Source organism: Cuculus canorus, chromosome 2 (genome assembly GCF_017976375.1).
Source record: "Cuculus canorus isolate bCucCan1 chromosome 2, bCucCan1.pri, whole genome shotgun sequence".
NCBI lineage: Eukaryota > Metazoa > Chordata > Aves > Cuculiformes > Cuculidae > Cuculus > Cuculus canorus.
In genome coordinates, this window is record NC_071402.1 from 156,299,821 (window position 1) to 156,313,251 (window position 13,431).

The window sequence follows — 13,431 nt, forward strand, 5'->3', positions numbered from 1 at the left end:
TTATAAGTTCTGTTTCAAGTATTCATGGTTGTTCAAAAGTCATGAGGCTTTTTCTGCTGATCCAAAAGCTACTTCTGAATCATCCCAGATCTGCACTGTGAATGATTGTTTTGTTGGAAAGCACCTAGAGCTTTGAAAGGCATCATAGTGTAAAAGATAGTTTTCCCTAAAAAGACGTGACTTTATTTGTCTTTTCAACCCTGCCAGCAGAAAGCAAAGCAAGAAGCTTCTTTTGAAGACAGGGGCCATGAATGTATTTCCAAGACCCCTGAGGAGCAACTGAAAAAAAATAGTAGCCAAAACTTGTTCATATTCATTCTTTCTGAGTGTTAGTGGAATGGTTACTACTAGGATGATAGGATAATCCAGGTTGTAAAGAACTTCAGGAAGTCTCTGGTTCAAAGCCTCTACTCACAGCAGGCTCAGCTATGGTTGCAGATAAAATTGCTCAGGGCTTTATGCAGCAGGGTGTTGAAAAATCTCTGGAGATAAAGATTGCACACTCTTAGTCTTACTGTCCTATTGTTTGACTGTTCTCTTGAGGAAAAGCTTTCTCCATATATCTGGCCCTTTCTTGTTTTACCTTACGCCTGTTGTCTCTTGTTGTCCTGCCATATGCCATTGTGAAAGGCCTGGACCTGCCATCTCAGTAACCTCCTCGCAGGTACTGGCAGGTTGTTACTAGATCCACCCAAAGTCTTCCCTTCCCATGCTGAACCAGCTACTCTACAACCTCTCCACATGGCAAATGCTCTAGATCCGAGCATCTTGATGCTCTGCAACTGAACTTGCTCTAGTTTGTCAATGTCTTCTTGTACCAGGCGGGGCCAAACTGGGCACAGTATTTAGATGTGGTCTAAAGAGTGCAAAATAGAGGGGAATAATCACTTCCTTCAAACAGCCTTGGGTGCTGTTAAATATCTTTGCTGCCAGGGCACATGATTGGCTTGGGTTCACTTCGGCATCCACCAAGGACCCTGGATGCTTTTCCATAGGGCTGCTCCTCCACTCCTTGGTCTTACCTTCCTGAGAGGGCACATGCAGCTAAGGGACTCCCCTCTGTTGACCAAGACATCTTACTGATAGTTATAGTTCTGTGTAGGATCTTGCCGCACCTGATAAAACCAGATGAAGGATAATGGCAGAGAGGTGAACTTACGGAAGCAAAAAGATTATATTGATCAGTTGACAGATTGGAGGAAAGAGAAACAGCCTTCAAAACACTATTTCCATGGAAACTACTTTCCACTCCCTGTTTCTATAGCAGCTTTCATCAGGAGACTTTGATTGGCCTGTGGTCTTCCTGGTCCTTGATGTGGTGTAGAGAAAGGGAAAGATAAGGATTACTTCTTTACTTGGAACAATAAAGGGATATTGAGAGGGTCAATGTGAGCCTGACACCAATTCTCCTGACACCTGCAAGAGTCCTTCCAGAAACGTTAGATGTATGCCTAGAAAACAGACCAATGGTGACCACCTCATAAATGCATAGAGCCCACAGACTATGCCTCAGCTTTTGGCTTCAGAGGAACAAGAACATGAGCTCCAGGACACAGCTATTCCACTTTATGTTGCCAAAAAGGATGGTTTCATGCCCACTGAAAGTTTCCACAGCCTACAAACTAGTCACAGGTTGTCTACAGGGCAGCCATGTGCAGAGAAGCTCGAGCTCGCTGTGTATAATGTGAAGAACTTTCAATTGAGCCCAATGTATCCAATCTCAGATAGGAAACCCTCAGCTGATGTAAATGATATTCCTTCTATTTGCTGTCATAAAGCAGTCATTCCCTAGGACTTGCCAGATATAATCTACAACCTGCTTTTTTTTTGGTTTTTTTTTAGTTAGATCCTGGCCCCAGATATGATATGTTCTGAATTACACACCTATCTACCTCCATCATTCTCCCCTGCTCTGCACTCTCTGAGAAGCCAAAAAAAAAAGCTAACCTCAAAATAAGCTTTTTATTGTTCTTTCAGGGATGGTCTGAAATCTTGCTCTAACAAGACTGACAGTAGAAATTCAAGCTTCGTTTTCATCACAACGCTTTAGAGAAAATGGGCTGTGGATGTCAGTACCTCAGGCATGACAGGCTTCAGAAAGCTTCCATGGCAAAACAAGTAGAAGTAGCGAATGTGTCAGCATGGCAATCACTTCAAAATTAGCATAAGCAGTATTCCACATGCTGGCTTGAAACAGAGTCCAGTGCTGGAAGGAATGAAAATCTCTGCTTTGGACAAATACTAATTGGAAAAAGGATTTATTTTTTGTAAAAATACATTGCTAGTAGCAACAGCAACCTGCAATTTCTGATAATATCTGTTGCATTGCAAATCCCTTTTTCATCCTGGACTGGTCTAGAGACAGAGCAAACACAGAGATACGTGATCCACATATTTCTAACCTGTAGATACACTTGTCCCTTCAAACACAAAATGCCAGGAGGCTGTGCATTGCAGTTGTGATGCATGCAATGAACGACAGCACAGATACAGTCCTGTCTCATCAGATGCTTTTGTTTCCCAGTTACAATGAAGATGGTTTGTATCGCTCTGCAGAACTCAGGGCACTGACAGCAGTGAATGGCATAGGCAGGGATATTTCCAGTCTTATTTGTGTCTCTACCGCGCTGGGATGTCTTACGCCAGTTGTTATGCCACATGTAAGGCTATCTAAAGACTCTTCACTGCTCTTCCTCTTTGGCAGAGATAACAGGTCTAACTAGACAGAATCACAAATCTCCCTCCTCCATCAGTTACCTCATTGAGGCACTTGAATTCAAATGAGAGATAGGAGGGGGGAAAGTTACAAAACTTTAATTTCTTAATTTAACTTTGCTGCACTTTGTTAACCATCTCAAAGCTGAATGTGATTGAGCTCTTAGGACGGGATGCCTCCAAAAGCAGGGCACTAACATCAGTGTTTTCCAAGATATTTTCCAGCCCTGTGTTGTCCTAAAGCCTGGACGGAGTCCAATTTAAATCTGGTGAATTAAAATGAGCTTGTGTTGGGAAGTCCTCTAAAACATGTGAAGAAAATTCTGAATAAGCATGATAAAGTGGAAAGAGTAAATTACTCCAGCACTGGTGAGATACAGGTGGTGGAAAACATATTACACAACTTGCCTTTTTGTTTCTGCTGTTGCAAAGCCCAGTGGAGGGAAGTGGAGTGCAGAGGACAGGAATCCAATGTAACACCATCAGCTGAGAGGGGAGACAATTCATCTTGCATTTAAAAGCCCTCTTGCTCAGATTGTTATCATAAGATTGTTATTCTTATTGGCTAATCATCAAACAAGATTTCTTTCCCCGATCTTAGATACAAACCCACACTCAAAATAGGTGTCCTCTTCCTTTCCAGAGTAAAGAAAAAGATGCATGGTTTTATTTAAACCAACCTAGAGTAGTGTTTATTATTGAAAATACACAGTATTTTTTAACATCACATAAAAAGCCTAGTAGATACATCTGCTCTATTTCAAAATGCTCAGTAGATAATTTTTGTGGAGCACGTAGCACTATCCTCATAATGCAAACATCTTCTTCTCATTACTATTTATAAGTGCTTCCCTTTTTTGTTTTTGAACCCAGAAAACATGTTCTGTTGTCCTTCCCAATCCTAATCCTCTTAGCTGAAAAAAAACCAAAGACTTTCCAAAGGCTACTTACATTATGTTGAAAGTGTGGGGCTAAAAGGAATAAGGATATTTTATAGAGCTATCTGGAGAAACTGCTGTCCTTTTCAAAATTCTGTGCATGAACAGATCGTGGTTCTTGCAAGGCAAAGTGTCCTGCATTAAATATCCAGTGATGTCCTGGTCAGCCCCCAGTAATCAAGGGAATAAATGGGGAAGGTAGATAAATTCAGATTTTCCACACCAACTTTCTTTTTCTTGCTGCCACATGTTCTGAAATCACAGTTCTGCAGAGAAGATTTTTTTACAAAGAAACAAGAAAAAGACAGGCTATCTATACATTAAACTGTTGAAATCATTGGGAATCAATGTACAGGGTGAGATGGGCAGTATGCTAAAAATAGTCTTTGCTCACCACAATATAGAAGGGAAAAACAGTCAAAAAAGAAAGGAGAAAAAAATTGATTGTTCCTGCCAGTTTGCTGTTTTAGACTTTGTATTGTGAACGTCCACAAGGTGCAGTCACTGTTGAATCCCTTTCTTCTTTGAAATTGTTTCACAACCAACTACTCCAAGAGGCTCTTGCCCGATTGCCGTAAAGCAGCATCACAAACATGGGAGATGAGAGTTCACAAAAATATGATGGGCACCTCATTGCAAAAGAGCAGTGCAGAATAAAGGAAGGAATTCTGAAGAAAGGAACTTGAGGAGAATGAAGAAAGAACCCTGAAGGCCACCAGGTGGTGCAGGTTTGTGCAGGGCGTATCACACGGCTGCGGTCTGTTTGATGCTATGGAAGCTGATTCGTGTTGGAGAGGTGGGGATAGACATGGCACGTGCCACACGGACTCGGAGGGAGTGATGGTCTTGCCAGCGGTGCCATCTTTTCCTGGCAGCGGAACGGACCTAGCAGGAAAAAAAAAAAAAAAAGGAAATACCGTGAACATTTAGAATACTCTGGTGTCTTCTGTAATGGGACACTAGACACCACTGGACAAATGATGACACATGCCAAGCCACTGAAACACGCAGAGCTTGATCCAGACACCTCAACATGGGCATCTAGTTCATTTGACATTCTCCAGGGTAATGCACTCAGTCTAGGCCAGCTCTCCATGTCCACGTGTCCCCACAGGACAACTCTCTGCAGGAACAAATCTACAAAGAGATAATCCTAATCCTAAACCCAAACCCAAGACTAAGCCTAAACCTAAATCTAATAGTTCTTCTCGGACAGTTGTCCCCATAGGGAGTTGTCCCACAGACAGTTGTCCCTGCAGAGAGTTGGCTGCAGAAAGTTGGCTCTTTCCAACTATGCTCTGGGAAAAGCATGGGTTTCACGTATCTCATGTCTCGTATCTAATGTCTTAAATACCCCATAGAATTTCAAATGGCAATAAACACCTAAGTTTATGCAATTAAATCAAGCCCTAAAGATGAATGCACTTTATGGAGGTCTTAGAGAGACCTATCACAGGGGTTGTTGTTACCACTTTTTCCCTTGTATATGAAGGAGAACCACAGATCATCATTGGCGACTACTACACAGATACACATGACCTAATCCTTGTGAGCTCCTTGTATGGGCAGTGAAAGGCTACTCTACAGTCAGCACAAGGTCATCCTCAAGCAGATACTTACACAGAGGCCAGATGAATGTTGAACTTTAAGTGCATATGTTTTTGCATGGACCAGAGAAAGAGCCCAGGAGCTCTAGCTCAAATATGTATGTGTGCAAGCAAGAGAAAAACAGGTAATAGGAACCCTACCTGGGACATGTTTGCCAAAAACCACATTTGCATAGAAGGTGGGGTTATAAATAATATAACATAGACATTACACCTCAGCTACTGACACATAAGTCTCTTCCTGATCAAGGGAGAATCAGAGAATCTGGTCAAAGGGTATGATTCATCTCCTACTAAAGCAGATGTCCAAAGTGGGCCAGATATTGTGGTCAGACGAAAAACACCTATTTCCTTTCATTAGCTATAAAGTGACTCTAGAAAACAAGCTATGCTTTAGATTTCTGAATTATAAATTTAGCTAAATTTAGAAAATATTGATATCTTATGCTGAATGTTTTTCAGTTGTTAATACACTTATGTTCGCTGCATCCCTCAAAAGTAAAGGAGTGCTCTTATACCCAGTTTACCACCGGCAGGCTAAAGCTTGGGTATTAATAGCAGTGATGTTGTTGCAGAGTAGACCTCAACATGGATCAGCTGCCATGGCAACTGTACAAGGCCTGAGATGAGCTTGCACAGCCTGCGTAAAACCCATGCTGATACAACTTCTCAGCTATCAGCACCTGAGGTAGACCAAAGCCATCCTGGGTGTACCTATAATCGCCACTGGGATTGCAGGGAAGATGATGTTGAAACAAATTGTCCAAAGGTGCACAGCCACTACTTTTCTACATTTTCTTTAAAACTTGGGGCCTGCCTTCAAGCGTAGTGTGAAGTCAAATACTCAAAATACATTGAACACAACCCCCAGCCATGCTTCAGACAAGCTCCATCATACTGTCTAAGAGCTGCTCAAATAAGCTGGTAAGTTCTAGTAGCAGAGGTATTTCCCACTCAAAGCACACGCTGTTGGTATTAGGTGTCCTAGAGGAACTGGAACGATGGCCTGATAGTTAAAATATACAACAGTTCATAAAGAGGACATGGGAAGGGGGGGATTCAATCCTACCATTTCTTGCTGGGCCTTCACATTCTTAGACAAACCCATAGTCTGTAGCATTACTACTTAGAAAGTCTGCAGTGCTGTGGTCTGGCACCTAGAAGTCCCTTCTTATCATCAGTTTTGCCCATGAAATACATCCTGGCTCAGGTTTGTAAGTATCAACTTGGAAAACAGTTTTGCAATTTCTTTGATGCCTTGTCAGGGGAATCTTGAAGCTGGAAATTTGGCTTTTCTATCAGTGCCCTTCTAGAAGGCAAAAATTGGGCAAAATGGATCTGAAGATCTCTTTCATTGTTTTCTCAGCTATGTGTGATCTGTGCTGCTTGATCTGACATTTAAGACAGGTGGGTGGAGATGTTTATGGTAAGGTGAGAAGAGTGCCAAAGTGGGTTTCTTTCTTTTGATTTTGAATCAATTAAACGTTTCTTTATAAAATGATGAGGTTTATGCTTGATAGGTGGGAACAGACTCCAGAAAAATAAAAGCTGAGAGGCGATAGGACTGTTTTCATGGAGAAGCGGAAGAGTGAACATGCAAGTGAAAGAAGGTTTGAAATTAAAAGATAGCCAGGAGAAGCATGATCATCATGAATGGATTTGTGATGAGAATGGGAACTCCTGTTAAATAACACTGCAGGGGATTTCTGGAAGAGCCTCTCATTATGAAGCAGTTGGTCATGCCTCCATTAGTTTCAAGATGGAGTTTGGTCAGTTCACAAAATGAGTTAAATGAGATAGTTATGTGAGATAGCCAGAGTCAGGATGGGCTGACTCAGCCATGTACTCCTACAGTAGAAGGCAGCTTGAACTCCTGACTTTCACTGTATCATCAAATTGATCTCAGTGGCTCATTGAACCTTCCTGTTAAAACATGAGAAACAGGGGAAAGATGTGTCATAGTGTTGCACCTTCCTGGATGCCCAATGTTTGCAAGCCTGTCATCGTTTGGCTTGGAGTGGCCAAGGGATACTTATCTCTGATTCTGGATTTAAAGAGCATATAAAACACACCCAAAGGCCAGAGTACAGGCAAGGGGGGAATGCATCTCATCTGAAAGCTTGATATCTAGTCTTGGTCAATGTTTATGCTTTCAGTATAGACAATGGAGAGAGAGAGAGATGATCCTCATAAGGGGGTGACTTAGATATGTGGAATGAATAAGTCCTTGCCTCATCTTGCTTCTTTGAGTATGATTAACTTTGCCAAATGTTGGGCACGCAAGGCAAATGGTATAAGTCACATGTAAAGTGTCAGAGGAGTAAACTGTGTCCTGAAACTATCTCATGAAGAACACGGGATTTTCTCTGTAGAGGGATGTTTTCTCTTGAGTTCTCATTTCTCCCCAGATGTCACCAAATGCTGAGCTATTGTTAGAAACTTTTTTTCCCCTTTCTGCTGGAGTGAAATTTGCCCTTGTACAGAGAGGCTGTGATTCACCTCAGTTCTTCAAAGAGATGAATGTCTTCATCTCTGGTGTATAGTGCAGTCTTGCTAAAGATGTTAATATCAGACTGGCAGTCCTATGAGTTCAGGCATCTCAGGTATGTATTCCTGTAGCAGCATTTCAGCGGGTCACAAAAAAAGGGGGAGTCATCTAGTGGGGGTTTTGTGTTTCTAAGCAACTTGTGTGAACAGATACTTACTCGACTGGATTAGATTTATCATTTGAGCTTCAAACCAATCAAGTCAAAGAGCCATGTGTAGATAAAAACATGAGTCTAAAAAAGCAGTTGTCTGAACGGCTTTTATGATACGATTTATTCACAAGCTTTGAGAGACGATAAAAGGTAGCAACAAAAGTGCTGTCTTTTACAGCTGGAGCCACTCCTAATTGATTTGGCACATGGAAATAGACACTGCACTTGAAAGCAGTGAGTGCAAAGCATTTCTTCATGACAGAATAATTCACTACAGTTAGGACGTGACCAGAGTGCAAGCAGAAAAGGCTAAGCTTAAATTTATCTCTTAACACTGAACTCAGAAACAAATGCTAGCTTAACTTCAGGTCAGGAAAGAAAAAACAAAAAACTGGCTGTGACTGCTATAATAACATTTTAAAAAGAGACACTATAAAAAGCTATTACACAGTGGAAGAGATAAAGATAAAGCAAAATAGCAACTTCAAACCTAGTTGTTAATCTCCAAGAGAGCAACTGTCTATCTGTTAAGCTTGCGTAGAATCAGTATAATATCCTAGAGTCAGCATTTGCCCATCTATGACCTGAAATCAACAGCACTTGCCTGTAATAGCCTGTCTTGGGAATGCAAATTATCAGCTTCACCTCTCTGTAGCTTTAGTGTTTGAGATTGTAAAGTTTATCCATGGTGCTGAGCAGAAAGCTCAGTTCTCTGCATTGACCCTGGGTCTGTCTTTTTCTTGCTAACAGTTATTCTCTCAGAATTACAATTTTCAGCTCTTTGCACTTTGTGTACTGTGAATAATCAGTTTCTGAACATGTGGTCAAATCAGATTTACCAACATATTTGTGCATACATAGTGTGGGCACTGCTCTCAGCAGGATTGCTTTATAGCAGTCGAGAGAAAGAATGCAGGTGATGGGAAAGACAGAAGTCAGTGGGTTATAATTTTTCTTCCCTGATCAGATGACCTAAGCACGGAGTTCTCACACTTTCAGATCGCATCTGAAAAACACTAAAAACCACATCTGATCATAAAAAATTTTTTAAAAACACTAATCCTCTTTAGAAGAACAACATAAAGAATGAAAGAGAGGGGATCAAGGATGCAGAGAAGATTTGCTTTTCATAAAACAGTCATCAACTTTCTATTGCTATTAGTTACACTAGACAGTGTCTTCTGGCTAATTTCTTGTAGCCATCAATTAGAAACAAGCTCAAGAAAGAGCCTTTAGTGACATTAAAAATCAGGTTTTTGGAAGACAGATCATGTCTTACTAGCAGAGAGAAAGAAAGTGTGATCCATTTACACAGTGCTTAGAATAACGGGTCCCATTCATTTTGGGCTTTTTGATGTAATAAATAAAATATAATGGGTTACGTAGGTAAAAATGAAGGGTCTGATAAGAAGAGTAGGAGTAAATGAATTATTATTGTAATGGAAGATGGAAGCAAGACTTTTGGGATGCTGCCATGCTCTGTCTCCAGAGAACACGTCTCATGCAAATATTAACAAGTGAGCGGCAGAGGGACAATAGGTACTATTCTGACAATAGAATAATCATGGTGTTCATCAGTCTGTGACTACATAACTCTAATTAAGCTTGTACATAACTTTTCACTCCCAGAAAACTTGATCCAAAGGCAAATAAAATAAATTAAAAGGGTTTATGTGTATCTCAATGGCCTTTGGAAGAGATCAATTTTTACTCCATGAAAACAAGTTTCAGTGGAATCATGTTCCACTAACACACATCTTTATTCCGCGTTTCAGATCCTTCTGTTACAGTTGGGAGGTAACTGGAGAGTAACTTTGGACTTTAAACTTCTTTGGTTATGAATGGTGGTGCAAATTTGGGAAATTTAATGAAGATATATTCAATCTTATTGTAAACTGCAGATGAGGAAGAGGGATCTTCAAGCAATGTTCAGACCAGCAAAAGGGAACTGGCTATGCAGACTTTAAATTTCAGGACACTGCTCTAACTGTGTCTGACTCTGGAATGTAATCCACTTTGACGAAGTTTCTGAAGCCCTGGTCTCTCTCTGTATCCAGCAGAGACATAAGAAATGCCATAGGATATCGGGAAAAGATCATCAAACAGAGATAGTTGAAATCTACCCTCATTTGGATAAATCACTGCCTATAAATGAAATTGAGGGTGATCAGCTAAACTGCATATGTGGATGTATTAGATGTCTGATGTTAGGGGGATAAAACCTATGCATTACATAACAGAACTTAAGCTAATGTAAACTGATGCCTTACATAATACCTTGAAACTTTTTCAAAGGGCTAGAGTGTCCCTCAAGAGAGTAGGGACAGTAAATGCTGGATTTAATATAAATGCTGGAAAGAAGCCTAAGGGCCAAGCCTCTCCAGATCATTGGAAGGATCAAGTGCAGTCCTGAATGGAAGCAAAGAAAGAGAATGACCTAAGCATAGAGACTGCTGGGCTGACAGACCCGGGGATTTGCAGATGAGGAACACTAACGCACTCAAAGAGATAAGAGTGAGTGTTTATCTATTTTTTGTAAATGAAGTACATCACTGAGCAGCTATATGTACGTCCTACAGGCACCTCTCACCCTATTGGTATGGCTTTATAAGGCCCCCAGTAAAGCCAGCCTCTCAGGCCAGAGACAGTGATATTACCATTAGACAAAAAACTGAACCAAACATCTCTGTAAAAATGTCATTACCAGTGTTTAATCTTCCTAAGGTAGGGAAGGGATGTAGTCAAAACAATCTGCAAGGCTCAAAGGAAACAAAAATGAAGCTCAGATAGAACTATTCTTTTACCCCAACTGCCTACGTCACATCACTGCTTTACGTAACATTGTTAAAGTTTATAGTCTCTCTAAAAAAAATAGCTTGTTTAACTGGTTTGCAATTCATTGATTTGCCAGTCTTTAGCAGCAATTCCATATAACTTCGTGTCAGATGGATAGTTTTGCAGCACATGCCAGTCTGTGATGTTAAGATTTAATTTCTAAGATCACAACAGGGCAACTTTGTTATCATATATAAATGTTTAAGAAGAAGTTCTAAATGTTCTAAATGTTCTAAATGTTAGAAGAAGTTCTAAAACTAGAAGAGTTCTGACTAGTTATAAAGATTTGCCATACATTTTCATGTGGAAGCCAATGCTGTTTTTTTATTCTGGTCCACATAGGACCAGAACTAACTACTAGAAAGGGAGGCCACGAGTGCGATCAGCTCACCCCAAGCCTCTGTGATTTTGTTGTGGAATGCTCTGGACGCAAGCTCACAACAACAGTGGTGTATTGAAAAGGAAGATGAAGCAGGGAAACACTCTCAGACCAATTGCTACATTTCATCATGTCTGGGCCTCTTTAATTTTTATCTCTCTAGCAGGACCCCAGTCTGAAGACACCTGCCAGAGCCGCAGAAATGAAGCTGACTTTCTACCAGAACACATCTGGGTGTGAGACATGAGCACTGAGAAGAGACTGCAGTCCTGTAATTAACTGCTGGCTAGTAGTCCCAAAGGGAAGGTTTGAATCCTTCTGTTGAGTCTATATTGCCCGGGCATCCTCAGGCGCATTTAGGAATAGTACTCAAACTCATGCTGTTGGACAGTTTTGCTCAGAAAGCAATTGTTGTGGGAGATGGCGTTAAACTTCAGTGCTCTAGTCCACCCCCATACTCGTATTTATTCAGTGATTTTAGGGATTGCTTAATGCATGCCCTTTGGGTTCAGAACGATTAATGTAAAGTCTGATTAGATTGACGGACAGCTGGGTGACTAACCATTTAGGTGGTGATTCATAGATGGCAATTATAACGACTAGCCTCCCAAGATGATCAGATCAAAATAAGCCAATTTGAGCTTAATAGATTTTGAGAGACAGATGGTGCCTGAGTAAAGAGTCAACACAAAACCCCTCTAAACATATTTATCCTTGCCTTGCACCTTGTTGTGAGAATAATTAACAGCGCCATCTAATGAAGTAACTTGTTCTGTGCCTCTCTTGTTATGGTTTCTCTTTAAGTCAGCTAATTGTTTTCCCTTTTATATCTTAATTCATAGTTGATTATCGATATTGACCTGTTAATATTAGAATCTGAGGACTGCTTGAGCTGAGAATTCGTGCCTTGCAGGATGAGTTCAGATATAGGCCTTGCCAGTTATAGATCCCTTCAGGACATGGTCAGAAATGAAAGACAGATTTAGATTAGATATTGCGAAGAAATTTTTCACTGTGAGTGTGGTGAGGCACTGGAACAGGTCACCCAGAGAAGTAGTGGCTGCCCCATCCCTGGAGGTGTTCAAAGCCAAGTTGGATGAAGCTTTGAGCAACCTGATCCTCTGGAAGGTGTTCTTGCCCATAGCAAGGGGGAATGGGAGGTGGAAAGATGATCTTTAAGGTCCCTTCCAGCCCAGATCATTTTATGATTCTCTGACAGACACCTTAATGTGAACATAAGATTAATGAATTACAGTATAATTAAGGTTGGAAGGCACCTCAGAAGGCATCTGGTCCAATGCCATGATCAAAGCAAGTCCAGCACAGAAAATACATACTGTTTTGAAATTATGTCAGGGCCTTACTCAGTCATTTTGAGTATATCCAAGGGCAGAGATCTCAAACACTCTAGGCCTCTGTTCTACTGCTTAAACACTCTTATTGTGATCACGTTTAACTAGGATTGCTCTTGTTTCCTTGATTCACATTGATAGTGGAGACTGCTCTTCTCTGCCTAGCCCTTCATCAAGCACTACCACTTTACAAATTTGGGTCATTCACACAGAGGAGGCTGAGGGGAGACCTTATTGCTCTCTACAACTACCTGAAAGGAGATTGCGGAGAGGAGGGAGCTGGCCTCTTCTCCCAAGTGACAGGGGACAGGACAAGGGGGAATGGCCTCAAGCTCTGCCAGGGAAGGTTCAGTCTGGACATCAGGAAAAAATTTTTCACGGAAAGAGTCATTGGGCATTGGCACAGGCTGCCCAGGGAGGTGGTTGAGTCACCTTCCCTGGAGCTGTTTAAAGGACGGGTGGACGACGTGCTGAGGGGCATGGCTTAGGGATTGTTAGGAATGGTTGGACTCAATGACCCAGTGGGTCCTCTCCAACCTGGTGATTCTATGATTCTATGATTCTATGATCACTTTCATTCACAAGCTCCCTTTTATGGTACAGCTGTGTTATTATCTCCTGTTGTGGTTGTTAAGGTTTCCAACCATCAAAGAATTCTCTGAGGCATCAGCACTAGTGGTTATTGGAAATGGCACGAAGCACTTAATAACATTGATAGCCCTTCTCAAGAAGTAGGGAAGCCTTCCCCCACTATCCTCTTGTTTCCACAAGGCCTCTTCTGAGGTAGCAGGAATGGAACCAGGCCCATCAGTGAAGTTCCCATTCCTCTGGTGGTTTACTACTGGCTGTCTGGAAATATTTTATTTCCTTCTCTAGCGGATGCTGTTGCATCTAAGATCTGTCTTC

The 13,431-nt window shown here is 41.3% G+C and overlaps 1 protein-coding gene across 3 annotated transcripts in view; it reads right to left on the minus strand.

Annotated features, from left to right (window-relative positions):
• Window positions 1–2,330: 2,330 nt before the first annotated feature.
• CRHR2 (corticotropin releasing hormone receptor 2) overlaps window positions 2,331–13,431 on the minus strand; it is a 166,795-nt gene continuing 155,694 nt past the window's right edge. For 2 of the 3 annotated variants that reach the window (XM_054059530.1, XM_054059531.1), the window contains one exon: window positions 2,331–4,538. In XM_054059530.1, the coding sequence (XP_053915505.1) occupies window positions 4,398–4,538 (141 nt within the window). In that variant the 3' untranslated portion in view covers window positions 2,331–4,397. The remainder of the gene's footprint in view (window positions 4,539–13,431) is intronic. The other variant, XM_009558277.2, reaches the window with a different exon arrangement.